General features: G+C 47.9%; 1 protein-coding gene, 1 long non-coding RNA gene and 1 pseudogene across 5 annotated transcripts in view; 2 read left to right on the forward strand and 1 right to left on the reverse strand.

Moving 5' to 3' along the window:
- Positions 1–208: 208 nt before the first annotated feature.
- LOC140606014 (ATP synthase subunit d, mitochondrial pseudogene) lies at positions 209–876 on the forward strand (annotated as a pseudogene).
- A 1763-nt stretch (positions 877–2639) lies between these two features.
- On the forward strand, positions 2640–27332 carry FBXO27 (F-box protein 27). Of its 4 annotated transcripts, none has more exons than XR_012008487.1 (6): positions 2671–3068; positions 3271–3382; positions 3484–3579; positions 8114–8249; positions 8835–9085; positions 27211–27332. XR_012008487.1 is itself a non-coding variant. In XM_072778733.1 (5 exons), the coding sequence occupies exons 1-5, from the start codon at positions 2717–2719 to the stop codon at positions 8976–8978; spliced, it is 840 nt and encodes a 279-aa protein (XP_072634834.1). In that variant the 5' UTR covers positions 2672–2716; the 3' UTR covers positions 8979–9608. The 4 variants fall into 4 exon arrangements, 2 of the variants coding, with proteins under 2 accessions (XP_072634849.1, XP_072634834.1); XR_012008486.1 differs by lacking the exon at positions 27211–27332 and adding an exon at positions 9321–9608; XM_072778733.1 differs by lacking the exon at positions 27211–27332 and having other exon boundaries at positions 2672–3068; positions 8835–9608.
- Positions 14846–27615, reverse strand: part of LOC140606037 (uncharacterized) — a 39280-nt gene continuing 26510 nt past the window's right edge. Inside the window, exon 4 of the long non-coding RNA XR_012008499.1 lies at positions 14846–16126. This is a non-coding gene — a long non-coding RNA (uncharacterized lncRNA). The remainder of the gene's footprint in view (positions 16127–27615) is intronic.

The following is a 27615-nucleotide window of genomic DNA, read 5'->3' on the forward strand; positions in this document are numbered from 1 at the left end:
AATTCCAGGAGTTTTGGGATTACCTCTGAGAATTGAGGAATGGGAAGGAATCTGACTTGCCCGTGTTGCCCTTTAATCCTACTTTAAGTTCTTGAACTGTTTTTCAACCTTAAAACCCTTTCTTGAACTGTTTTTTAACCTTAAAAAAAACTCTTCCGCCCTTGCTGCTGTGGACTGTGGGCCACCAGGGTCGGTGAAGGATCTCCAGATGGCTGGGTGAAAACTTGCTCTAAAAACCATTGACTGGGTAGCTTTTGGGGAGATCATACCCCCAAACCAGAAGGCCATTGCCAACTCCCTGAAATCCTGGGATGAGATGCTTACCTCCAGGTTAGCTACTCTTCCTGACAAACCACCTGCTATCGACTGGGCTTACTCCAAGGCCAATATGGCAAAGGCTGGCTTGGCAGATGACTTTGAGAAGAAGTTGAATGCCCTGAAGGTTCCTGTGCCAGAGGATAAATACACTGTCCAGGTGGATGCTGAGGAAAAAGAAGATGTGAAAAGCTGTGCTGAGTTTTTGTCTCTCTCAAAGGCCGGGATTGAAGAATATGAAAAAGAGCTGGAGAAGATGAAGAACATAATCCCATTTGATCAGCTGACCACTGAGGACCTGAAGGAAGTCTTCCCAGAAACCAAATTAGACAAGAAGTGTCCCTATTGGCCTCACAAGCCAATCGAAAATTTATAAACTTAAGTTGGGGAGAAAGCCCTGGCCCTCCTATTATAAACGTTGGACATTAAAAATAATGATATGGTAAAAAAAAAAAAAGAAAAAACTCTTCCAAACTTATATACTTGGATCATAACCAATTTCATAACCCCATTATCAAAAAGATTCCCACAGTTTACCTATCACATGAAAAAATACTTTTCATTATGGACAGAAAAGGGTGATGTCTAAGATTGGCTTCAAATTTTCCAGGGGAGCAAAGTGGGTGGGAGTGGAGATGAAACCAGGACTGACCAGGAGGTAATCGGAAAGCTGGGTGCTCCTTACACTGTTCCACTTTTGGATAGGTTTGAAAACGTCAAAAGTTTACAGAAAATGTTATGTATTGAAGAGAAATGGGCCAGTGTAATATTCCATCCATCTTTCAGAATCAAGGGTCTCCCACCCAGACTGCTTGTGCCTTAGTCTCCTTCCTAATCTATTTTTCCATAGTATTTTTTAAAAGATTTTATTTATTCATGAGAGACAGAGAGAGAGAGAGAGAGAGAGAGAGGAGGCAGAGACACAGAGGGAGGGAGAAGCAGGCTCCATGCAGGGAGCCCGACGTGGGACTCGATCCCACCTCTCCAGGATCATGCCCTGGGCGGAAGGCAGGGGCTAAACCGCTGAGCCACCCAGGGATCCCTCTTCCACAGTATTAATTACCTTCTAACACACTAATTTTCATCTCACGTCTCTTGTTCATCACGGCCCATGCGCATTGTCATCTGGTTTAATGCTTAATAATACAACTGCTCCATTCTTTTCTGTTTACCAAGAGGTTTTCCGGGGTTGGCAAGAGATTTGACTTTTAATTGTTTCCCCAACACTCTATAATTTGCATATTATGTCTTCTGTTCCTCCTGTAAGTTCCACGTGGCCAAGGATCCATGTCTGGTTTTATTTGCTGGTGTTTATAATTACGTGCGTGGCTTAATTTTGTTTTTACCGGGTAGAGTTCGTATAGAGTTAGTATAGCAGGGACTCTAGAGCCAGCCTGACTGGAGTCAAATCCCAGCTCTGTCACCTACCAGCTGTGTGACCCTGGGCCAAGTCACTTGGCCTCTGCCGGCCTCTGTTTTCTCACCTGTGAAGGGGGCACACAGCAGTACCTACCTCAGGGGGTTGCCCCCCGATTGGCAGGAAAACGCTCTGTAAAGGTTGGTCGGTGTCATTTCTGGTTAGAGCCCTCGTTTTTGGAGTCAAATGCATATGCATCTGGCTCCTACCCCACCTGTTTTCTGCGGTGAGATGGGGATAACGGATAACGTTGCCCCCCCCCCCCTCAAGGTGATGGGGATTTTTAAAGGAGCGAATGGGTGTGAGGCCTCCCGCCCGGACGCCTGCCCAAAATAACGGCAGTGGGTCCTCGCCAGGCGGCCGGCGGCGGGTCAGGGGCGCTCGGGGAGGCGGCCCGGCGGCGGCCCCTGGATCCCCGCGGCCCCCGCCCTCCCGCGTCTGCGGCGTCAGGTCCGGCTCGAGAGTCCCGCCCCGCCGCCCCGGCCCACCGCGGGCATCCCGGGAAGGAGGGGGTCTGGCGAGTACCGGGACGGGCGGGGGGGCTGGCCGGGCGGGGGCGGGGGGCGCCCGAGCGGGGATGGGTGCGGGCGGGAGGCCGCGGGCTGCTGCGGAGGGAGGGGCCGGCGAGTGAAAGGATGGAGGAGGTGAGCGGGGCGCGCGGGGACGGGGAGGGCCCGCCGGCGACGAGCCCCGACTGGTCCCAGGTATAGGACTCGGGGGCCGGCGGGCCGGCTGGGGCGCGCGGGGCGGGGGCATCGGCTGCGGGGCAGGGCGGCGCGGGGAGGCTGCGGGTCGGGGCCCGGGCCCGGGGCGCGAGCCGGGGCGTGGCGGGGCCGACGGAGGCGGCGGGCGGCCCCTGGGTGCCGCAGGCCGGGGCGGGGCCGGCGGAAGCTGCGCGCGCCGCGGAGGCTGCGGGCCCCTGACTCCTTGACCTCGCTCTCCCGCAGTCACCGCCGGGCCGGCGCGGGCCGGGGGGCGGGGACCATGGGCGCCTCGGCTTCCCGGGGCCGGCCAGCCCGGGTCCCCGCGCCGGAGCCCGACCCCGAGGAGGCGCTGGACCTGAGCCAACTGCCGCCCGAGCTGCTCCTGGTGGTGCTGAGCCACGTGCCCCCGCGCACGCTGCTGGGGTGCTGCCGCCGGGTGTGCCGGGGCTGGCGCGCCCTGGTGGACGGCCAGGCCCTGTGGCTGCTCATCCTGGCCCGCGACCACGGCGCCCTGCTGCCGCTCGCCCGCAGCTGCCTGCCCCCCGCCCGCGACGGCGGGCCCTGCCTCCTGGGCCGCTTCTGCGAGCGCCGGCCGATCGGACGCAACCTCATCCGCAACCCCTGCGGCCAGGGTGGGGAGCGCGGGCTGGGGGGCCGGCGGCGGGCAGCCGGGGCGGGGCCTCACCGCGGGCGGGGGCGGGGCCTCCGCAGCCGGGGCGGGGCCTCCCCGCAGCCCGGGGCCCGGCGCGGAGGAGGGGGCGAGGGAGGGGAGCAGGTGGCCGCCGGCCGGTGCGCGGGCGGCGAGCTGGGGCCTGAGCCTCCTGTATTTAACAGAAGGCCTCCGGAAATGGATGGTGCAGCACGGCGGGGACGGCTGGGTGGTGGAGGTGAACAGGTCCACGGTGCCTGGGGCCCCCTCGCAGACCTGCTTCGTGTCATCCTTCAGGTGAACGCCCCTAACCCCGCCAGTCGCCCCCTCCCCGCAGGGGCCGGGCCGTCGTCCGTTAGACTTGTCTCTTGTCATTGCCCTTTCTCCCTCCTTCCTAGCTGGTGTCGCAAAAAGCAGGTCTTGGATCTGGAGGAGGAGGGTCTGTGGCCGGAGCTGCTGGATAGTGGCAAGATCGAGATTTGCGTCTCCGACTGGTGAGTATGATGACAGTAGCAGCCCCTTGCTCAGCACTGACCCCATTGACCCCATGCGCCGTGACCCTCTCGTGAGTGACTTCCCCGAGGCCGCTCCCCTCCCCAGTTCCTCCGGGAGGTGACAGGTTTACCCATTGAACCGCTCCCCTCGCCCCCAGATGGAGCTGGATTGCAAGATGCCAGATTGGCCCCAATTACAGAGGACTCTGAGCAGCTCAGTCTCGTCTGTGGATCACATGCGCCTTGCCTTAGGAGGAGGCGGTGTAGGGTAGTTTAGCTAAGTTTGCATTCTGGAGCCAGGCTTCCCAAGTCCCTGGCTCTGCAGCTTAGTGGCTTTGGGCAAGTCCCCCTGTGCCTCGGTTTCCCCATCTTTACAAGATAGGGTTACATGTCAAGCACATAGCCAGCGCTCTGGAAGTGTGAACTGTTTCGGTGGGTTGGTTTGGTTTTTTGAGCTTTGATCCTCCAAGAATGTGTGTTTCAGGACCTCAGATTGTTCAGAGCTTCGGGAGCAATTGAGGGGTTCAGAATTGAAGGGGAGGTGCTTTGTTCTGGTGGCACAGCTAGGACTTGGTGAGACCTGACATTAGGCTCAGACTCCTTTGACTCCAGAGCTTATGGTCTGTAGCGACGGTCTTGAAACTGGGGTATGCGGACGTGAAGAGTTTCCAAGGGATATGTGACCCAGATAATTTCTGGTGAGGAGATTCCAGATCCTCTACAGCTGTGTTCCCTGATTCTAAAATTACCAGCTACACATAACATCACTGGTGGTGGCATCATATGGTTGTCCTCGTCCACTCCCCTTGTCAGAGTCCTTCAGTTTTACAGAAAAAGCAAGGTCCTCACTATGGTGTGTGCCCCCCTCCCCCAGATGTGAAGACTATGGGAGAGGGTGCCTGGGTGGCTCAGTGGTTGAGCATCTGCCTTTGGCTCAGGTGGTGATTCTGGGGTCCTGGAATCGAGTCCTGCATCAGGTTCCCTGCAGGGAGCCAGCTTCTCCCTCTCCCTGTGTCTCTGTGTCTCTCATGAATCAGTAAAATCTTAAAAAAAAAAAAAAAAAAAAGACTACTGGAGATTCAGGCAAGGTAACCACTTGAAATTTCAGCCTTACCAAATTTGCTCTTACTTTGCATTTTTGTTTTGTTTTTAAGTAGGCTACATGTCCAATGTGGGGCCTGAACTCACAACCCAGAGATTAAGAGTTGCAAGCTCTACCCACTGAGCCAGACAGGCACCCCCAAATTCACTTTTTTAAAAAAAGATTTATTTATTTAAGGGGGCAGGGAGAGATCATTGGAAAGGGAGAGAGAGAATCCTAGAAGACTCCCAGCTGAGCACAGAGCCCAATAGGGAGGCTTGATCCCAGGACCCTGAGATCATTCCCTGAGCCAAAATCAAGGGTCGGACGCCTAACTGAGCCACCCAGGTGCCCCCAAATTCACTCTTAATTAAAGACATCATAACTATCCCCCACCACCCGCAACATGCAAATCCATCTCATTAGGAGATACATTTACAATAAAATAGTTTTTAATTTAATCATTAGTTATCAAACTAGAGTAACACATCGGTGTTGTTTGGGTCGGCAGTGTACCATTTGATCATAATAATCAGTGGTTCCCGTGTTTTGCTGTATGTTACGCAGGATCATTTAAAACTTCCAACGCTCAGGTCAGACCCTATACCAGTTAAATCAGAGTGCCTGTGGGTGGGAGCAGGGTCTCAGTATCTGGGAAAAGTTTGGAGCTGGCTGCAGAGTTAGAGGGCACAATCCTCACACCATCCTCGCTTCAACAGCAGCTGCAAGTTTGGGGGATTCCCAAAACCTCCCTCAGCTTCCATAATTCACTGGAAAGATGCACAGAACTGACTAAACTATTACATGATTACAGATTATTACAAGGAAAGCCTAACATTTATAAATCAGCCGCAGGCGGGGCACCTGGGTGGCTCAGTGGTTGAGCATCTGTCTTAAGCTCAGGTCGTGATCCCAGGGTCCTGGGATCGAGTCCCACATCGGGCTCCCCACTGCTTCTCCCTCTGCCTCTCTCTCTCTGTGTCTCTCATGAATAAATATATAAAATCTTTTTTAAAAATTAAATAAAAATAAAATCAGCCAAGGAAAGAAGAGCTAGGGCAGTGTCCACACACAGAAGTACCAAACAGAACTTTGGTTGTTCCCTCGCCATGGAGTCAGGATGCATTTACCGTCCTGGCATCCAATTGATAATATACACACAATATTGCCAAACGGGGAAGCTCACCTGAGCTTCGTTTCCCAGAATTTTGTTGGGGCTTCATCACGTGATAAAACTCAGACTCCTGGTCAACGGATATTGCCTGACATATCCTAAGCCACATTGTTGGGTCTTTCTGGAGTGGCTAGCCCCCACAGTGAGACTGTTTGTGTGGCTGTGGTCAGCCCCCACTGGAATCACGTTGGAATCAAGCAAGCAAAGATACTTCTGGCAGCCACGATATTCCAAGGATCCAGAGATAACGTCCCAGAAACTGAGAGCAAAGGCCATCCATACCTCCAGACCAGACTAAATTCTTTCGTATGCAATATCTTCTTAGCATTCCAGATGATTCCAATCTGCAGCAAGGTCTGAGAACCACTGCTGGGTAATAATTCAATCCCAAAGGAAAAATGTTAACACTTGGAGCTTTATGGTCACAGGAAAAAATTTTAATTTCTATTTATATGTATATATTTTGGTATGTGGTTGGCACAGAACAGTATGGAAAGGCAGTCTTTTGACTGATCAGAAGAAAATTAAAATATGTCACTGTTCCATGAGGACAAAATTGTGTGGGAGAAGTAGAGCAGACATCTAATTCTTAGAAGTAGAACGATGTGAAGTCTCTGAAGTAAAAACTTATTTGTGTATTTTTGCAGCCCATTACCCTTGAGTTAAACTTTTAACTTCTAGCATGAAAAGTGTACATAGTTTTAAAAGTTTACATATTTATTTATTTAAAGTGTACATATTTTAGGGGCACCTGGATGGCTCACTGGTTGAGCATCTCTGCCTTCGGCTCAGGTCGTGATCCGGGGTCCAGGGATCGAGTCCCACATCGGGCTCCCTGCATGGAACCTGCTTCTCCCTCTGCCTGTGTCTCTGCCTCTCTTTGTGTGTCCCTCATGAATAAATAAAAATCTTTAAAATAATAATAATAAAGTGTACATATTTTAGGTGTGTAGCTCCTTTCCCACCACTAACCACTCAAGGGTAGCTGCCATCCTGAATTCTGTTACCATAGATAAGTTCTGTCCATTTTTGTACTTAAGAGAGAGAAAGTCCCACAGTGTATGTTTTGTTCCTGGCTTCTTCCAACTACATGTTTGTAAATTGATTCCCAATTGCATGTAACCAGTGAGTTTGCTTTCATTGTTGTTTACTAATCTATTATGTGAATATACTGTAATTTATCCGTTTACCATTGATGGATATTGGATGTTGTGTTGTTGGGTTTTTTTTAATATTACTGGGTATCCCATCATGACTAAATATATTCAGATTCCTGTGGTCCATTTATTTATTTTTAAAATATTTTATTTTTGGGATCCCTGGGTGGCACAGTGGTTTGGCGCCTGCCTTTGGCCCGGGATGTGATCCTGGAGACCCAGGATCGAATCCCACATCAGGCTCCCTCCATGGAGCCTGCTTCTCCCTCTGCCTGTGTCTCTGCCTCTCTATCTCTCTCTGTGTGACTATCATGAATAAATAAATAAAATCTTTAAAAAGAATATTTTATTTTTATGTCATCTCTAAACTCAATGTGGGGCTTGAACTCAGAACCCTGAGATCAAGAGTCACACGCTCTACTGACTGAGCCAGTTGAGCCTGATGGGAACCTGATGTGGGACTCGATCCCGGGTCTCCAGAATCACACCCTGGACCAAAGGTGGCGCTAAACCGCTGAGCCACCTGGGCTGCCCTCCCATGGTCCTTTTAAATGACTGATATGAAAGTCGTATTTTCTTTTTTGTTTTTCAAGATTTTATTTATTTATTCATAAGAGACACGGAGAGCGAGAAGCAGAGACACAGGCAGAGGGAGAAGCAGGCTCCATGCAGGGACCCTGATGCGGGACTCGATCCCAGGACCCCAGGATCATGCCCTGAGCCAGAGACAGAGGTTCAACCACTGAGCCACCCAGGTGCCCCAAAAGTTGTATTTTCAACGTGCACATTGGAAATCCCATCTTTTGCCACTGTTTAAACATAGAATGGGCGATTTCAATTGCCACCTTAATAATACGAGAGGAGGAGCCTGAAGGGGCATTGCTCTGGGTCACTGCTTCGAAAATGCATGTGCTTGCGGACCCGCTGGGGACCCGGTTTACTGCAGGCTGAGTCATTGGGTCTGCAGTGGGGCCCAGCTCCCAGGTGACACTGGTGTGCTAAGTGGAGGACTCCATTTTGGGTTTGCAGATGTGGGGAGGGCTTGGCGTGGAGGGAGGCAGGCAGACACCTGAAGAGATGAGGTGGGCCTGTCCAGCCCTGACGACCTCCCTCCTCCCACAGGTGGGGAGCCCGACACGACAGTGGCTGTATGTACCGACTCCTTGTCCAGCTTCTAGATGCCAACCAGACCGTCCTGGATAAATTCTCTGCCATGCCTGTTCCCATCCAGCAGTGGAACAACAACGTCTGCTTTCAGGTGGGTGCCTGGCAGGGTCACGGGAGAGGGTGGTGGGGCCTGTGAACCTTAGTTCTTACCTCTTGTGGTTTCAATAAGCAGGGCTCTGCTGGGGGTGCTTCTGGGCCCCTCTCCTCTTGGGTAGTTGCATTCAGACAGTGGCTGGAGGGAACCAAAGGGCAGGGTGGTTGTGTGTGTGTGTGTGTGTGTGTGTGTGTGTGTGTGTGTGTGCGTGCACATATACGTGTGCATGTGTACGTACAGCAGCTGGTAGTTTCATTTACTTCCATCTGGGATCCCTCTGCTAGGTCTGATTTGCATGTCCTCACAGCCCAGCTGCCTCAGGGCAGCCAGACTCGACTTACTGGTGGCTCAGGATTCCATTGGGAAGGTTCTAGAGAAACCCAACAGAAGCTGCATTGCCTTTTTCTGACCAAGCTTTGGGAGTCACTTGGCCAAGTCACTTAGCATCACTTCCGCCATACACCTGGGTACAAACAAACCCACCCAGACGTGGGGGGGGACAGGAATTAGGATGAGGAACCATGTGATTCCCTCTACCAGAAGGCTGTGGCACAACAGGCCCGATCTCTCCTCTACCTACAGGTCACCCACGTGTTCTCCAACCTCAAGATGGGCGTCCGCTTTGTGTCTTTCGAACACTGGGGCCAGGACACTCAGTTCTGGGCTGGTCACTATGGAGCCCGTGTGACCAATTCCAGTGTGGTTGTGCGGGCCCGGCTGTCTTAGTGGAGGGCCGTCCTTGCAGAACAACCTGACTGGTGCCTTCCAGGACCTGGGGACCATCGGCCAGAACTTCTCATTAACCAAGGGCATGTACCTCCTCTGCATCCCAGGTACTCTAGGATTCCTTCCAGGGTCCTGCTGGGCCCCCTCTTTGGGTTCTGGAAACTTCTAGAGGAAAGTTCTTCCTTCAGAGCTACCTACTGCTGTCATGGGGCAACCCTTCCCCCGTTGGTGAGCATGGAGGAATGCCAGTTCTAGACAGGGCTCTTCACCCTAACCCCCGCCCAGGCCCTCTGGTTCAGCCCCCATCCCCTCTGTCCTGTCTCCTGTCCTTTCTGCTTTCAGGGGCTTGGTCGGTCCCTTTAGAGAAGGCCTCTCACCTCTGACATACGATCTTGTCCTTATGGCTGGGAAGATTCCAGCCACCTTGGGTGGCAAACAACCTCCCGCAGCCTCAAGGCCGGGACCAGGCCTCACAGCTCAAAAAGTGTTTGGAGATCCTCCAGGACCCCTGTGATTGTATGGTGTATAAAATTATTTTTTATTTTGAGACTTTCCGCAAACATTGAGAGAATAATATATCAGCAACACAATCTGCCAATCATACACAATAAATTTATTATTTTGCCAAAAGTGCCTCAGATCTTTTATCATTTTTTAAAAAGATTTGATTTTATTTATTTATTTATTTATTTATTTATTTATTTATTTATTTATTTATTTATTTTAGAGAGAGAGCACACGAGCAGGGGGAGGAGCAGAGGGAGAAGGAGAAGCAGACTCCCCGCTGAGCAGGGAGACAGCCGTGGGGCTCCATCTCAGGACCCTGGGAACAGGCCCCCAAGCCGAAGCCATGTGCTTAACCGACTGAGCCACTCAGGTGCCCCAAAAGTGCCTTAGTTTTTTGAAATAGGAATATGATGTTACTGTCTTGATTACTGCTTGGTTTGAAGCAACAAACTGTCCCAGTGGAGGATGGGACAGTACAGAAAAAAATTCTAATAGAAGGTGTTTTAGTAGAAAGAATGGAAGAGTGAGCACAGTGTTCTTTCCCAAGCCTTAAGGAAATCATCGATTCAGACAAAGATCATCGGTCAGGGTCGAAAGCACAAGGCAGACAGTGGATGTGGGTACAGTGTCACAGTGACGCCACACTGTGACTTTCCAGATGGAACCTGGATCAAGCCAACCTCACACCAGTCCAGGGCCGTGGCTAGTTCACTGGTGCTGGGTCAGGGAGATGTTCTAGGTCGTCTTTTTTTGTTGTTACAACTTTATTTTTTAAGTAATCTCTACACCTGGTGGGGGGCTTGAACTCACCACCCTGAGATCAAAAGTCACTCTACCAATGAAGCCAGCCAGACACCCCTAGACCTTCTAACGTGAAGTGGGCCATTGACTTTATTCCAGTGTGAACTGATCCTTTGAAGGGTTCGGGCCTTCAACCCCTTTCTCGCCATATAAGGGAAAGGCGGGCAAAGAAGCAGCCAGACCCGCCCAGAAGTGGCATGTTTTGCCAGTTTCTTAAAAAAGGAGTTGTGACAGGTTGAAACAGACCTAAGAGTCATGACCAGATGGGAGTGTGTAGGCCTCAAGTAGATACTGGTTTGGATAATTCAGCGCTAGAGGATATTTTTGGGTTAACTGGGGGAATCTGGATATGAGGAATAAGAGAAACATCTAGGAAGGGAGAGGTGGAGACCGCTGCCTTAAAAAAAAAAAAAAAAAGCAGTCATATGATTTAATTTTGGCATTTGTTATATCATGTATATATGTGTGTGTGTGTGTGTGTGTGTGTGTGTGTGAATGCCAAAGTTAATGATACCATTTTACACACACACGTACTATTTACAACCTGGATTACCTTCTAGATGTGCGTGTTTATATAGGTTTGTGTATATATATATATATATATATATATACATACATATATTCAGAAGAGTAAGAATATTAGGGGGGCACCTGGCTGGCTCCAGTCCATAGGGCATGTGACTCTTGATCTCGGGGTCGTGAGTTCAAGCCCCATGTTGGGCGTGGAGCTTACTTAAAATTTTAAAAAATAATAATAACTACAGGGTTACTGCAATGGTGATCTCTGGTAGTGGTGATTTTGTATTTATTTTGCTTATCTGTATTTCTCATTTTCTGAGTGTGTATTTGTGTATAGAAGAAATACAAGAAGACTAATACTTAGTATCCCCCAATGTAATTTCCCTCCCCTTCCAGAAATAACCACATTTAGAAGGCATCTTTGCTGACAGGGTTTTTGCTGGTTTTATTTGGTTACGGAGAATTCGAAATATATACAGAAGCAGAGAGGAGAGTGTTAGAACCATGTATCTATTCCCCAGCAACAGCTTTGTCAGCTTATGGCCAGTCCTCAATCCACATCCCCATCCATTCTCCCCTCTTCCATACTGTTTTTTTTTAATATGCTTTATTTTGAAACAAATTCTTTTTTTTTTTAATTTTGAAACAATTTCAAACTTAACAGGGGAGTTGTAGGTATGGCACAAAGCTTTTTCCCCCTGAAACATTTAGTACATCTCTAGCGTCACTGCAAAATTCTTTAGCGTGTATTTTCTACGTCTCTCCTGCATAACTGCAACCCAACCATCCAAATCATGATGGTCACGTCAATTCAGTAACTGCCCCAAATGGCCTCGCCTTAGAAAGGCCTGTTGGCGGGGCACCTGGGTGGCTCGGTTCATTAAGTATCAGGCTCTAGATTTGGACTCAGGTCATGATCTCAGGTCCTGAGATCGAGCCCCTCACTGGGCATGGAACCTGCTTAAGATTCTCTCTCTCCCTCTTCCTTTGCCTGTTTGCAAGGTTGGCCCTTGGCTGGCATCTGCGAAATTGAATTTGGGGAAGGTTTCCCATCACCTAACTGACAAGGGTGGCTGTGGCACTTAGGCTATTTGTGCAGAGTATGGCTTATGCTGAACACTTGCTGTCATTCTGGGAGTCTGGAATTTTGGTACGAGCCAGGCAGATGCGCCTCGATGACTAACCCCCCGTGAAACCCTGGCGTGCTGAGTCTCCGATGAGCTTCCCTGGATATCACACACCTGCTGCTATATTTTTGTTGCTGGGGCAAGAGTGCACTCTGCATGAGCCCTCGGGGAAGGGAGAGGACACAAGGAACCTTACCCATAACTTCCAGTGTCTGTCTTTTTCCTTTATGATCCAGCTATGCAAACAGCTGTGTAGCTATAGTGAATCTCAGCAGTGAGTACAAGTATGTACTGAGCTCCATGAGTCCTTCTGACAAATACCTGAGCATGGGGTAGTCCTGGGATTGAGTCTCAAGTCTACTGATTGAGCCAGCCGGGCGCCCTCATGCTGAATTTACTTCTACCCACACACACACATACACACACACACAGAGTGGGGCTGGCAGTGGAACTGCTAGAAGGGGCCTAAAATATGGCTGCAACATTATTTGGGGAAAAGGGAGAGGGGTGAAGGATGATGAGCCCCTGGTTCCTGGGGGCCATGGAGATGGAATTACCCATGGTCTGAAACAGCCCAGGTGCCATCTGTCATAAGAGGGAGAAGTTACCTATGGAAGTAAACCAATGGGCCCGACCTGTGGGGCGCTGGTTTCCAGGATCCCCTGGCTGACTTGGGCGGGTGCCAGCTACGGTGATATAACTCAGCCTGGTTTCCTCTTTCCTCTAGGCAGGAGGAAAAGAGGCCCAAACACTCCCCCAATGAGTTTGGGGTCAAAGATGATAAAGGTGGGATGCCTAGGTGGCTCAGTGGTTGAGCATCTGTCTTTGGCTCCAGGCGTGCATGATCCCCAGGTCCTGGGATCGAGTCCCACATCCGGCTCCCCGTAGGGAGCCTGCTTCTCCCTCTGCCTGTCTCTGCCTCTCTCTCTGTGTCTCTCGTGAATAAATAAATAAAATCTTTTTTTTTAAAGACTTTATTTATTTATTCACGAGAGACACACACAGAGAGAGGCAGAGACACAAGCAGAGGGAGAAGCAGGCTCCAAGCAGGGAGCCCGATGCGGGACTCGATCCCAGGTCCCCAGGATCAAGCCCTGGGTTGAAGGTGGCACTAAACCGCTGAGCCACCCAGGCTGCCCCAAATACATAAAATCTTAAAAAAAAAAAAAAAAAAAAAAAAGATGATCACGGTGAATTTGTGGTTGCTCCCTACTCCAGATGCCAGGAGAAAGGGGCCACGTTCCTAGAAGATGGGCTTATTTAGTTGAACTGAAACATTTAAAAGTTTGCCTGGCTCTCAGGACAACTGGTTAAATCCATTCTCAGGGTGGATCAAAGTTTTAGATAAACCAGAGGGAGAAAGATGGAGAAAAAAAAAAAAAACCACTCCAACTCTTCAGCTTGGGAGGCCACGGCAGCCCCAACTATTCTAGCAGCCATGATGTTAGCCCTGTAAATGCTGAATTTACATGTTGGAGGGTTTTTTGTTTTGTTTTGTTTTTTGTTTCAAGTAGGGCCCATACCCAACATGGGGCTTGAACTCACAACGGGACCAACCGGGAGATCAAGAGCCCCGTGCTCTACCGAATGAGCCAGCCGGGCGCCCCAGTGCTGAATTTACTTCTAGGGATTTGAGTCAACTCGTAATGAAAGGTGCAGAAAAGAGGGAGAAATTCATAATACAATCTTATCCATCAATTATATGTCAAAGTTAAAGGGAAATTTGAAAAATGGCTTTGTATTTGACGATCATTTCATCTGGTTGTAGGATTTTAAAAAAACAGTGATCAGTGTATATGTATACATGTACACACAAACACACACACATATGCCTGTTTTCTGTAAATTGCAACATTTTGACCGCTTGAAAGACCTTTCTGGCTGGGGAGACACTGTGCCTCCTAGCCAATTCTTAGGGGTAGCAAAGAACGGAGCTGAGCACGCCTTTCATGGGCAAATGAACCAGTCTGAAGCCAGACCTCCTCCATCTGGCTCCAGCACCCCAGGAGGCACTCTTCTTCGGCTTCATCACCCAAGGGCCAGGTGCCAGGCAATTAGGGACCACCCCGGTAGTCCCAATCATGGCATCTGGTGGCTCAGTCGGTTAAGCATCTGCCTTCGGCTCAGGTCATGGTCCCAGGGTCCTGGGATCGAGCCCCTGCTTAGCGGGCAGCCTGCTTCTCGCTCTGCCTCTGCCCTCTTACTCTCTCTCAAATAAATAAAATCTAAAAAAAAAAAAAAAGAAAAAAAGAAAGGAAAGAAATCATGCACATTGCTCAGTTCTAAATGGTTCACCCTCCCCTGCCTTTCCAGAGGAACCCGAATAATGGTTTAAACCTCCCCTAGGTCCTGCCTCCCGCCTTCTGGCCACGCTGTGTCTTTCCCATGCGGCCCTTCGTGGCACACCTCCTGTCTCTGCCACCCGTGAGCACAATCAACTGATTTTCTGAGCCTTTCCTCTGTCTCCCCTTGTGCCTGCAGCAGACACACCATCTCATAAAAGAATACAAAACAATAAAATGGTGTATGCTTGTAATATGCACTAGAGAGATCATCTGGATCTGGGAAAGCTACTGCAGAAATGGGGTGTGCGTGTGTGCGACACTCTCTTATGTTTGCCACCAGTGGGGGGCATTGGAAGCAAGTACAAGGCTCTGTAAATGATGATTTTTGCTGTTATTTTGGCCTATTGGAGCCTTTGGAGAAAAGGAGGCACTGGAAAAAGGAGGCCATCTTCAATCTACAGGCAAATACCCCTTTGGAGTTTTGAAACAATTTTAGTTTGCTAATGAGGCCTTATGAAGATCAAATGTCTGACCCTCTGTGGCTGTTAATTTTCAAGCCTAGTGCGCACTCACGCACATACACACACACACACACACACACACACAGATGCATAGACTATGTGTCAGCAAAAGTCTTTATTTTACCTTCATTTGATTGTTAGTTTTTCATTTTTATTTGGTTTGATTTTTTTTAAGATTTTATTTATTTACTCATGAGAGACACACAGAGAGAGGGGACGCCATCCCAGGACCTGAGCCAAAGGCAGATGCTCAACCACTGAGCCATCCAGGCACCCCCTTATTAGCTTTTTTAGATAGACTTTTTTTTCTAAGAGCAGTTATAGGTTTATTGCGAAACTGAGTGGGATCACTGAGCAGATCCAGTATATCTCCCCTCTCCACACCCAGGCAGGCACAGCCTCCCCCACTACCAACATTCCCCACCAGAGAGGGACGTTTGTCACAATCCATGAGCATACACCAACACATTATTTCTGACCCAGAGTCCACTGTTCACGACAGGGCTCACTCTTGGTGTCATACATTGTCCGGGTTAAGACCAATGTCTCATGACACGTATCTACCGTGATAGCACCACACAGAATAGTTTCACTGCCCTAAAAATCCTCTGCTTTGCCTGTTCATCCCCTCCCTCCTCCCGACCTCTGGCAACCACCAATCTTTTACCATCTCCAAGTTTTGCCTTCCAGAATGTCATAGATCGAATCATACAGTATGGAGCTTTTTTCCAGATTGGTTTCTTTCGCTTAGTAACATGCACTTAAGGTTCTTCCCGTCTTTTCATGGCTTGATAGCTCACTTCTTTTTAGCGCTGCCTAATATCCCATTGTCAGATGGACCACAGTTTCCTTACCAGTTCACCTCCTGACAGACACCTTGGTTGCTTCCAAGTTTGGGTAGTTACGAATAAAGCTGCTATAAACGTCCATGTGCAGGTTTTTGCATGGATAGAAGTTTTCAACCCTTTGGGGTAAATACAAGAGGCTTGATTCCTGGATCATATGGTAAGAGTAGATTAAATTTTTTTTTAAGATTTATTTATTCATCAGAGACAGAGAGGCAGAGACACAGGCAGAGGGAGATGGAGGCTCCTCGAAGGGAGCCTGATGCGGGACTTGATCCTGGATCCTGGGATCACATCCTGAGCCGAAGGCAGGTGCTCAGCCTCTGCGCCACCCCGGCCTCCAAGAGTAGGTTTAATTTTGTAAAAAACTGTCTTCCAAAGTGGCTGGACCATTGCACATGCCCACCAGCAATGAATGGGCCTGTTGCTCCACACCCTCGTCAGCACTCAATGTTGTTAGTGTTCGGGATTTGGTGCATCGTTGGCAGCTGATTTTGCAGATGGGTCCTGTCCCCGTGCTTTAATAAAACCACCTTTCTTGCACTGAAAAAAAGAAAAAGAAAAAGAAAAAGAAATCGGTGTGTAGTAGGAGCTCATTGATGTTTTAATTTGCATTTCTCTGATGACAGGTGACGTCAAGTTTCTTATATGTTTTTTTGCCCTCTGGATGTCTGTCTTCTTTGGTGAGATGTCTGCTCAGGTCTTTTCTTCATTTTTAATCAGATTGCTTATTTTCTTGAGTTTAAGAGTTCTTTTTTTTTTTTTTCATTTGTTTTTATTGAAGTTCGATTTGCCAACATAGGGTTTAACACCCAGTGCTCATCCTGTCAAGTGCCCCCCTCAGTGCTCATCACCCAGTTACCCCATCTCCCCACCCACCTCCGCTTCCAGAACCCTTTGTTCATTTCCCAGAGTTAGGAGTCTTTCATGGTTTGTCTCCCTCTCTAATTTTTCCCACTCAGTTCCCCTCCTTTCCCTTATAATCCCTTTCACTATTTCTTATATTCCCCGTATGAGTGAAACCATATGATGATTGTCCTCTTCTGACTGACTTACTTCACTCAGCATAATACTCTCCAGTTCCATCCAGAATCGAAGCAAATGGTGGGTATTTGTCCTTTCTGATGGCTGAGTAATATTCCATTGTATAAATACACCACATCTTCTTTATCCACTCATCTGTCGAAGGACATTGAGGCTCCTTCCACAGTTTGGCTATTGTGGACATTGCTGTTATTACTGCTATTGGGGTGCAGGTGTCCCGGTGTTTCACTACATCTGTATCTTTGGGGTAAATACCCAGTAGTGCAATTGCTGGGTCGTAGGGTAGCTCTATTTTTAACTTTTTGAGGAACCTCCACACTATTTCCAGAGTGGCTGCACCAGCTTGCATTCCCACCAACAGTGCAAGAGGGTATTTTGGATAAATAGTCATTTATCACATAGGTCTTTTGCAAATATTTTTTTTCCCACAAGACTGTGGCTTGTCTTCTCACTCTCTTGAAGGAGTGAATACTTTTGAGTAGGTCAATTTGAGCTCTAAGACTGACAAGGTAAAAGAGCTTGCGAAAGCTTTTCTCATCATTTGGACTTGGAACAAGAACTTCTGGTTCTTCCACAGAGCTTTGCTGCTGCCGAAGAAAAGCCTCTGGCTTTTCTGGATTCCTGCATTCACAGATCCTAATTGCCTGGACCTGACTCTAAGCCAAAACCTGATACTGTCTGCTGAGGACTGTTTTTTTTTTTTCTCAGCATGAGCTGTGCTCAACGGAAAGCAGGTATTCACTCAACGAACAGGGCTTAACTCTGGGATGTTGGCAGATTTAAAACACCCCTCTGTGGGACCCTAAACTGTGCAAACATCGTGGATGCTGGCTGGACCATCTGGGTCACATAAGAATGCCCACAGGAAAAGGCTTCTTTTTTGATGGGACTGTCTAAAATGAAGCTACTGCTCAGCTCTGTATTTCTGATGTAAATACTAACTTCTAATGTAGTTCTATCTTGTGAATCCTGCCAAAAGCTGCAAGCTGGAGAAGGGTCCATGACACGGACTTTGACCCCTCTGGGCACTCCTAACAGATTGGACTCTGGACCCCTCTGGGCGAATGGCACCGCTGTTGACTTGTGTTCTGCTTTCCCCATTAGTGGCTGTTTGCAACAATGAAAACTCATAGTCTGACTCTATTTCCCTCATGTTTCCCCTGATACATGCACCTCAGGAAGGCGGCTTGATTACTAAATGCAGCTGTCCTCAGAATGAGAGTGATCTTCTCCAGCTGCTCACTGGATGAATGATCAGGACAAAAGGGGTAAAGGTTGTAGTAAATTATTCTGTTGAATATTCAGGTTTTCATCCTGACTAATTCCTGGCTATAGTGTGTCTTTCTCATTAAGTTTTATAAAAATGTTTTTCTCTTGAAAAAAAGCATAGAAGACACTAGAGAATCCCTTACTGCAGAGATAAAAGAACTAAAGTCTAGTCAGCCCAAAATTAAAAATGCTATAACCGAGATGCAAACCCAAACAGATGCCATAAAAATGTTTTTCTGTGAAAGTGCTTTTGTCCCTTATTGCATCCAACCCTTCTGGATGAAAAGTTTGGGAATTTTCAAATAATTCAGAATTCTTTTTTTAAAAGATTTTATTTATTTATTTATTTGACAGAGAGAGAGCACTGCAGGCAGAGGGAGAGGGAGAAGCAGGCTGCCTGCTGAGCAGGGAGCCTGCTGCAGTGCTAGATGCCAGGACCCTGGGATCATGACCTTAGCCAAAGGTAGATGCTTAACCCACTGAGCCGCCCAGGCAATAATTCAGAATTCTAAAGTATACAAACACACACACACACACACACACACACACACTATTAAAGCTAATAACTGAATTAAGGAAAGTTGCAGAATATAAGACCAATGCACAAATTTCACTTAAATTTTTTTTAAGATTTTATTTATTTATTCATGAGAGACACAGGGAGAGAGAGGAGCAGAGACACAGGCAGAGGGAGAAGCATGCTCCACACAAGGAGCCCGATGTGAGACTCAATCCCAGGTCTCCAGGATCAGGCCCTGGGCTGAAGGTGGCACTAAACCGCTAGGCCACCCAAGCTGCCCTCACTTGAATTTTTATACACAACCAATAATTATCTTAAATGAAACTAAGAAAGCAATTCCATTTACCATAGCATCAAAATGAATAAAATACATAGGAATAAATTTAACCAAGAAAGTGAAAGATTTGTACACTAAAAACTACCAAACATTGCAGAAAGAAACTAAAGAAGACATAAATAGATGGAACGATACCCCAGGTTCATCAATTGGAAGACTTCATATTGTCAAGATGGTAATACTCTCCAAATTGATCTATAGATTCAATATAATCCCTATCAAAATTCCAACTACATTTTTTGCAGAAATGGATAAGCCTATCCTAAAATTCATATGGAATTGCAAGGGGCTCCCGTTGCTAAAGTGATCCTAAAAAAGAACAAAATTACAGGATTCACACTTTCAAGTTTCGAGACTTAGTACAAAGATACAGTAATCAAAAGAGTGTGGTACTGGCATAAGGATAGACCTATAGATCTATGGAATAAACTTGAGAGTTCAGGAAAAGAACTCATATCTACAATCAATTGATTTTCTACAAGGGTATCAATACAATCCAATGGGAAGAGAATCACTTTTTCAACAAATGGTGTGGGACAACAGGATGACCATATGGAAAAGAATGAAATCAGATCCTTTTTTTTTAAGATTTTATTTATTCATGAGAGACACACAGAGAGAGAGAGAGGCAGAGACACAGGCAGAGGGAGAAGCAGGCTCCATGCAGGGAGCCCTTCGTGGGACTCGATCCCGGGTCTCCAGGATCAGGCCCTGGACTGAAGGCAGCGCTAAACCGCTGAGCCACCACGCTGCCTTGAAATCAGATCCTTACCTCATGCCATTTGCAAAAATCAACTCACAGTGGATCAAAGACTTAAATCTAAGAGCCAGAACTGTAAAGTTCTTAGAAGAAAATATAGGAATAAATCTTCATGGCCTTGGATTTGGCAATCCATTCTTAGATATGGCACCAAAAGCACAAGTCACAGAAGCAAAAAGATAGATAAATTGAACTTCCTTAAAGTTAAAAACTGGTGTGCATCAAAGGACACCATCAAGAGAGTGAAAAGACAACCTATAGAATGGAAAAGAATATTTGCAAGTCATGATCTAATAAAAGCCTAGTATGCAGAATATAGAAAGAACTCTTACCACTCAACCATGAAAAAAATAGCCCCATTTAAAATGGGCAAAGGGCATGAATAGATAGACACTCCTTTCTGCAAAGAAGATATACAAATGGTTGATAAATACACGGAAATATGTTCAACATCATTAGTCATTAGGGAAATGCAAATCAAACCCACAATGAGACACCACTTAACACCCACTAAAATGACTATAAGCAAAAGCATGGAAAATAACAAATGGTGGTGGTGATGTGAAAAATCGGAACCCTCAGGCACTGTGGGGCCGTGGGAATGTGAAATGGAACAGCTGCTTTGGAAGGCAATCTGACAGTTCTTCAAGAAGTTAAACACAGAATTACCAGATGACCTGGCAATTTCATTCCTACACATATACCGAGGAGCCTTGAAAACACGTATATGGGCGCCTGGGTGGCTCAGTCGGTTAAGCATCTGCCTTCGGCTCAGGTCATGATCCCGGGGTCCTGGGATCGAGCCCTGCATCAGGGTCCCTGCTCAGCGGGAAGCCTGCTTCTCCCTCTGCCTCTGCCTTCCGTTCCACCTGCATGTGCGCTCTTTGTCAAATAAATAAAATAAAAATAAAATCTTTAAAACAAGAGAAAGAAAACGTGTTGGAACAAAAACTTACACGTGAATGTTCAGAGCAGCATTATTCCTAACAGCCAACTAGAAGTAACCTAAATGTGTATCAACTGATGAATGGATAAACAAAATGAAAGATATCCGTACAATGGAATATTATTCAGCCAGCAAAAGGATCGGAGGTGGGGAGGAATGGGATACTGAGCCACACTACAACATGAGTGCACCCTGAAAAGCTTATGCTCAGTGAAAGAAAGCAATATATGATATGATTCCATTTCTATGAACTGCCCAGAATAGGCAAATCCACAGGGATGGACAACAGACTAGTGGTTGCCAGGGGATGAGCAGAGGGGGCGAGGGAAGGTGGCTACTTAGCGGCAGTTTCTTTATGGAAGGATGAAATGTTCTGGAACTACATGGTGAAGATGGTTGTACAGCACTGTGAATGTACTTAAAGCCACTGAGGTGCACATTTTTTTTAAGATTATTTATTTATTTATTTATTTATTTATTTATTTATTTGAGAGGGCGAACGCGAACAGGGGTGTGGAGCAGAGGGAGAGGGAGAAGCAGATTCCCCGCTGAGCAGGGAGCTCATAGGACTTGATCCCAGGACCCTGAGATCATGACCCGAGCCGAAGGTAGATGCTCAACCAAGTCACCCAGGCGCCCCCTTGAATTGCCTATTTTTAAATGGCTAATGTGGAATGAAGTATATCGTGTGGATTCTATCTCAATTTTTTTAAAGTAGTTTTTTTTTTGGGGGTGTGTGTGTAAGGTTATGATTACCAAATGAGCCTCACTGATTTTGGAGCAAAAACTGGAAAACCACAAACTTGGCACCTGGGGAGGCCCTAGAATCAGGGGAGACTTTAGTGATCTGAATCTTCCAGAACTTCTCCCGGAAGCCAAGCACTGCTGTCCTCCCCAGCGGAAAAATCAGAGGAATGTCTGCGGCTGCCTTTCTAAGCTGTTGGACTGCTTCGAATTCAAACTTTGATCTTAGATGTCCATGTGTCCCCTAGTCACAGCTGACGGAGCCAAGGAGGCGACAGCAGGAGGTGGCCCCGGCCCTGAAATCGTCCACCTGCCATCCGTGCCCATGAGGTGGACGAACTGGTGCCCGGAAGAGTCAAGTGTTTGGAACTGCCTGCTTTGGGGATCCCCTCTGGGAGCAGGGCCAGAATAGAATCATCTGGACTGGCCCAGCAAGCCTGGAGTGGCAAGGCCCGTGGCGGAGGCCACACAGGGGCCCCTGTAAACCTGTCCTGCCTGACCAGGGCAGGGGTGTCCTCATTCCTATAAAGTCTTTGCTTCTGGGCCCTCTGGGACTGATCTTATACGTGTTATGCCCCGACACCACCTCAGCCCGGGATGTCCTTCCAGTCAGCTTCAACCTGGTGATCAGAATATGCTGGGTGCCTGGGTGGCTCAGTGGTTCAGCACCTGCCTTCGGCCCAGGGCGTGATCCTGGGGTCCCAGGATCGAGTCCCACATCGGGCTCCCTGCATGGAGCCTGCTTTTCCCTCTCCCTGTGTCTCTGCCTCTTTCTGTGTGTCTCTCATAAATAAATAAATAAATAAATAAATAAATAAATAAATAAATAAATAATCTTTAAAAAAAGTCTAGGGTGGCCCTAAGCTGATGTCTCAGGCCAGACACAAGGGTTCCTCCAGAAACTTGGCTTTCTAGGACAGATCCTTGTGGTTAATGGGGTTTGCTCTAACTGGCAGGGTCCAGGACCCTGGGGTCATAACCAAGCCAGTGCTGCAGTTTGGTCTTACCAGGGTCCTCCTGCTAATAATTTGGCTCCAAGGTTGCCTTGGCCAGAGGTTGATGGCGTAGACTGCGGAGAAGAGTAAGCCCAGCAGGCCCGAGATAGCTATCTTTAGAAAGACCTGCTCACAAGGTTGGCCGTTGGCTGGCACCTGGGAGTTTGGCACCCAGGGTGCTCCCATCATTCCCTGAGTGAGGAGGGTTGTTCCCTGAGCTGGGACCATGCAAATGCATGGTTTATGCCAAGCACTTGCCTTCCTTCTTGGGGGTCGGAATGTTGGTACATGCCAAGCAGAGGCTGCCTATGCGACTGGCCCCAGTGAACACCTCGGATGCTGAAATTCTAGCGTGCGTCCTTGGGCAGAAACATCACACGTATGTTGTTACATTTTTGTCGTGCTCTGGGACCCCTCATGGGAGGGAGGGCGCAGAAGGAAGCCCCCCTGCGCCTTTGCCCCATGTGACCTGGCTGGGTATCCTTAGTACATTGCTATAGTAAGTCTTAACTGAGTACAACCGTACGCCGAATCCCATGAACCCTTCTAGAAAATCTCCAAACACGGTGGCCAGACTCAGGGACTCGCAACACCATTCTTGGAATTATTAGATTCCATTCAAGTTTGCCGAATGCCCCGATAGTTTTTTGCAGCAAAAGGATCTAGGTCAAGATCATATGCAATGGGGGGAGGGGTGTGCACCTGAAGGGCTCAGTTGGTTGAGTGTCTGACTCTTGATTTCGGCTCAGGTCATGTTCTCAGGGTCGCAGATCGAGCCCTGCAACAAGCTCTGTGCGTAGTGGGGAATCTGCTTGAGGATTCTCTCTCTCCCTCTCCCTCTGTCTCTCTCTGTCTCTCTGTCTCTCTGTCTCTCTCTCTCTCTCTAATTATTGTTTAAAGGTTTTATTTTATTTTTTAAGATTTTATTTATTTATTCATAGACACAGAGAGAGAGAGGCAGAGACACAGGCAGAGGGAGAAGCAGGCTCCATGCAGGGAGCCCGATGTGGGACTTGATCCCGGGTCTCCAGGATCACACCCCAGGCTGCAGGCGGCGTCAAACCGCTGCGCCACCAGGGCTGCCCTCTCTCTCTCTCTCTCTCTAAAATTAAAAAAAAAAAAAAAAAAAGTCACACGCAACAGCTCCTAGCTGCACGGCCCTATAGATTCCTCCCATCTGGAACTGTCCCTCTATCTCTTTTATACTTTCACGAGCTTGACAGTTTTGAACCTTATAAGCCAGTTTTGCTTTATAGAATGTCCCTCAGTTTGGTTTTGTCTGATGTTTCCTTCTAGATTCAGATGAAGTGTCTTTGGCAAGAATATCACAGAAGGGACTTTGTCCCCATTGCATCCCCTCGGGTGGCGCATGACTTCACCTTGCCCTATCATTGATGAGGCTCACCTTGAGCACTTGATTGAAGGTGGTGTCTGCCAACCTTCACTGCCAAGCTACTCTTTCCTCTATCTTTTTTTTTTTTTTTTTTAGGTTTTATTTATTTGAGAGAAAGAGAGAGAGAGAACACAAGCAGAGGGAGCAGCAGAGGCGGGAAGAAGCAGAGGGATCTGAGCCAAAGGCAGACGCTTAACCAACAGAGCCACCCGGGCACCCCCTCTTTTCTCTTTCTAAGCAGTGTGTTGTGGGTAGCACCTTTAAAAGGCCTGTGTGCAAGGCTGGCCCTTGGCTGCTATCTGAAATCTTGGATTTGGGGAGTGAGAAGGCACTGAGAAGGGTGATTCACTGGGCCTGGATTGTGTGAACAATATGGTTTATGTTACTCCTGGAATTTTGCTACGTGCTAGGAATTAGGTACAGGCTACTTCAGCATGAGCCACGTTGTTCCCACACTCTGGCCACAGTAAAACACCCTATCCATCAGGGGTGCTGGGGACACCTCCAAAAGCCAAATTTCCAGATGCCAGTCAAGGGCCAACCTTGCAAGCAGGCCCTTCTAAACACAGAAACCTCGGGGCGCCTAGGGTGGCTCAGTGGGTTAAGCGTTTGACTCTTGGTTTCAGCTCGGGTCATGATCTCAGGGTCATGAGATCGAGCCCTGCGTCTGGCTCCACGCTCAGCTCAACACAGAGTCTGCTCCAGATCCTTTCCCCTCTCTCTCCCTACCCTTCTGCCCCACCCTCTGCCCCTGCTTGCACTCTCTTGCTCTCTCTCAAATAAACAATATTTATAAAATCTGTAAAAATAAATAAATAAAGACCGAAGCCTCAGGCCGACTATGTTGTTGATGCATTTCTTCAGAGTGCCCCACTCAGTTCTTTGTGAATGTAGACACATCCCCAAACCTCTTTTAGTTACTGTTCTGAAATATGCAGAACCTCCTTTTTTTATCGATCTGACTCAACAGCCCAACCCTCTGTCCCCCGCTGAAAGGCTGCAACCTTGATGCCACCTGAATCAGTAATCCGGTGCAAGGCCGACGACTCCCATATGAGGTTCGCAGTGGGGCAGCCTTCCACTATCTCATGGAGACGTGCGACAGCTTCTGAGAGGCCATCTGAATGGCAGGAGCATGCGGTGTTCGCTTTTTCTAACTCTTCCGGGTGGCCAGTGTCTGGAGTCTAGTTATTTTAGATCACAGGCCGCAGGCAGAGAAGAATCCCTTAGCAGACTTATTTGGGGTGGGGGGTAGGGAGAGCACAGGTAGTGGGAAAGGGCAGAGGGGGAGAGAGAGAGACAGACTTCCTGCTGAGCAGAGAGCCAGACTGGGCTCGATCCCTGGACTCCAGGATCATGACCTGAGCCGAAATCAGACACCTAACTGCCTGAGCCACCCAGGCGCCCCCTTAAAATGTCCATTTTAACTTTTTCTTTTCTTTAGTAATCTATACACCTAACATGGAGCTCAAACTTAAAACCATAAAATCAAGAGTCATGTGCTCTACTGACTGAGCCAGCCAGGCACCCCTTAACCGTTTTTTTTTAATTAATTTATTTATTTGAGCAAGAGAGAGCGCACAGACAATAAGCAGGGGGAGGAGCAGAGGGAGAAGCAGACCCCCCAGCTGAGCAGGGAGCCCGGCGTGGGGCTCAATCCCAGGACCCCAGGATCACGACCCGAGCTGAAGGCAGAGACACTGACCCGACTGAGCCACCCAGGTGCCCCTTAACCATTTTGAAGCGCACAGTTCAGTGGCACTAAGTACATTCACAATGTTGCAGCGCCACCACTATCCATTTCCAGCACTTTTTCATCATCCTAAACATTTCAATTTAATTAATTATTTCAATGTACCCCTTAAACAAGAACTCCCCTCCCCTCCCCTCCCCAGACTCTTCATATAAATGCAATCTTGGCAATAGCTGTCCCTTCGCGTCTGCTCTAATTCACTCACCTTAACTACGCTGTGACATAGTATCTGTCTCCTTGCTCCGGTCACCTCCATCATCCTTTAATTAAGTCTCATCATTTATTTCAAAATGAGCTCGGACATCTTTTCTTGGCATTTAGGCTCTGCACCTTACTTTTTTGTTGTTGTATAAGAGAATGGAATCTTTTCTTACAAATTATACTTCCTAATTGGTGGTTGCTTTCATTATCTGAGCGCTATTGATTTTTTTGCCTGTTGGTCTCACACCCAGCAGACTTGCCAAGATTTCCTCTCGGTGCTTTACAGGGAATTTTTCTAATTAACTTGGGTATTTGTTACAGGCAGGCTCCTTAAATCAGGTGGATGATTCCCTTTTATCTCTGGTTGGTTTTATTATATAAAAGTTTTATTACAAATGAGTGTTGAATCCCATCCAATGTTTTTTCTTCTGTAATTTGTTAATATGGCGCATTACAGTAATGCATTTTCTTTTTTGTTGTCGTTGCCTTTTTTTTTTTTAAGATTTTATTTATTTACTTGACAGAGAGAGAGAGCACAAGCGGGGGGGAGCGGGAAAGGGAGAAGCAAGCTCCCCACTGAGCAGGGAGCCGATGTGGGGCTCGATCCCGGGACCCGGGGATCATGACCTGAGCCGAAGGCAGATGCTTAACCAACTGGCCACCCAGGTGCCCTAGATTTTCCTTTAAATTTTTATTGTAGAGGAGCACCTGGCTGGCTCAGTCAGTAGAGCACTGACTCTTGATCTTGGGGTTGTAAGTTCAAGCCCCATGTTGGGTGTAGAATTTATGGTTTTTTGTTTTTTTTTAAAAAACTCTTTTAAAATTTTTCTTATGGAATTGTCATAGGGAGAAAAGTGGAGTGGGTGCACTAACATGCCACCCAGATCTCTTCTTCAGGATGGAAGCATTCTTTCGGGGCTGCCAGGAGTGCTGGTGGCTCATGGCTTACAGCTGAGCCTTTGTCTGGGCAAGACCCTGGATCAAGCTTGCACTTCTCTCCAAGGGGCAGCCCACATTCTCCGTCTGGTCAATAAGAGGGACAAAAGCCTGGCTCCGTGCCTCAGAAACAACCCAGAAGGGCCATCCCACTTCACGTTCCCCACAGGATGGACCAGGCCCTTGTGGCGACTGTATCAGTCTCCCAGCACCCAGCCTGCCGCCTCTCTAACTCACTTGCGAGTCCCAGAGAGCGCTCCCCACCAACCATCCCCTCCTGCTGCAGATCCCAGCTCACAATCCGTCTCCCAGGAAACCCTCCCTGTCCACGACTGGACTGCGTGGATGTATGTATGTTGACTTCTAAAGAAAAATGAGGGGTGCCTGGGTGGCTCTGTCATTAAGCATCTGCGTTCGGCTCAGGTCATGATCTCAGGGTCCTGGGATCGAGCCCCATATTGGGCTCCCTGCTCAGTGGGGAGTCTGCTTCTCTCTCTCCCTCTGCCTCTGCTCTCTCTCTCTCTAAAATAAAATAAAATAAAATAAAATAAAATAAAATAAAATAAAAAAATATAAAAGCTTCTGTGTCCACCAACTAAGTTCTGTAACAGGACATTACTGGTCCCTTAGAAGCGGGCTGTGGGTCCTTCCCTATCCTTCCCCTTCCATCCTACTGAGAGAAAATTGCTCTCCTGATTTTTGGTAACTTTTTGTGTTTTTTCCCCCCAGTGTTTTGCATCCATGTACGTATCCATCTACTTCATCTCTATGGCTTTGTCTGCATTTGAACTTTACATAAATGAAGAATACAACACGCATCCTTCTGTGGCCTGCTTCTTTCATTCAACGTTGATGCAAGATTCACCCATTTAGACAAAGATAGCCCGTGTTGATTAATTCTGTCCATTACATGAATTTTTTTTTGAATTTTTTTTTTTTATGATAGTCGCACAGAGAGAGAGAGAGTCAGAGACACAGGCAGAGGGAGAAGCAGGCTCCATGCACCGGGAGCCCATCGTGGGATTCGATCCCGGGTCTCCAGATCGCACTCCGGGCCAAAGGCAGGCTGCGCCACCCAGGGATCCCCTGTCCATTACATGAAAAAAAAAACGAAAAAAAAAAAAAAAAAACTAT

The sequence above is a fragment of the Canis lupus genome, chromosome 1 (genome assembly GCF_048164855.1).
Source record: "Canis lupus baileyi chromosome 1, mCanLup2.hap1, whole genome shotgun sequence".
Classification (NCBI taxonomy): Eukaryota; Metazoa; Chordata; class Mammalia; order Carnivora; family Canidae; genus Canis; species Canis lupus.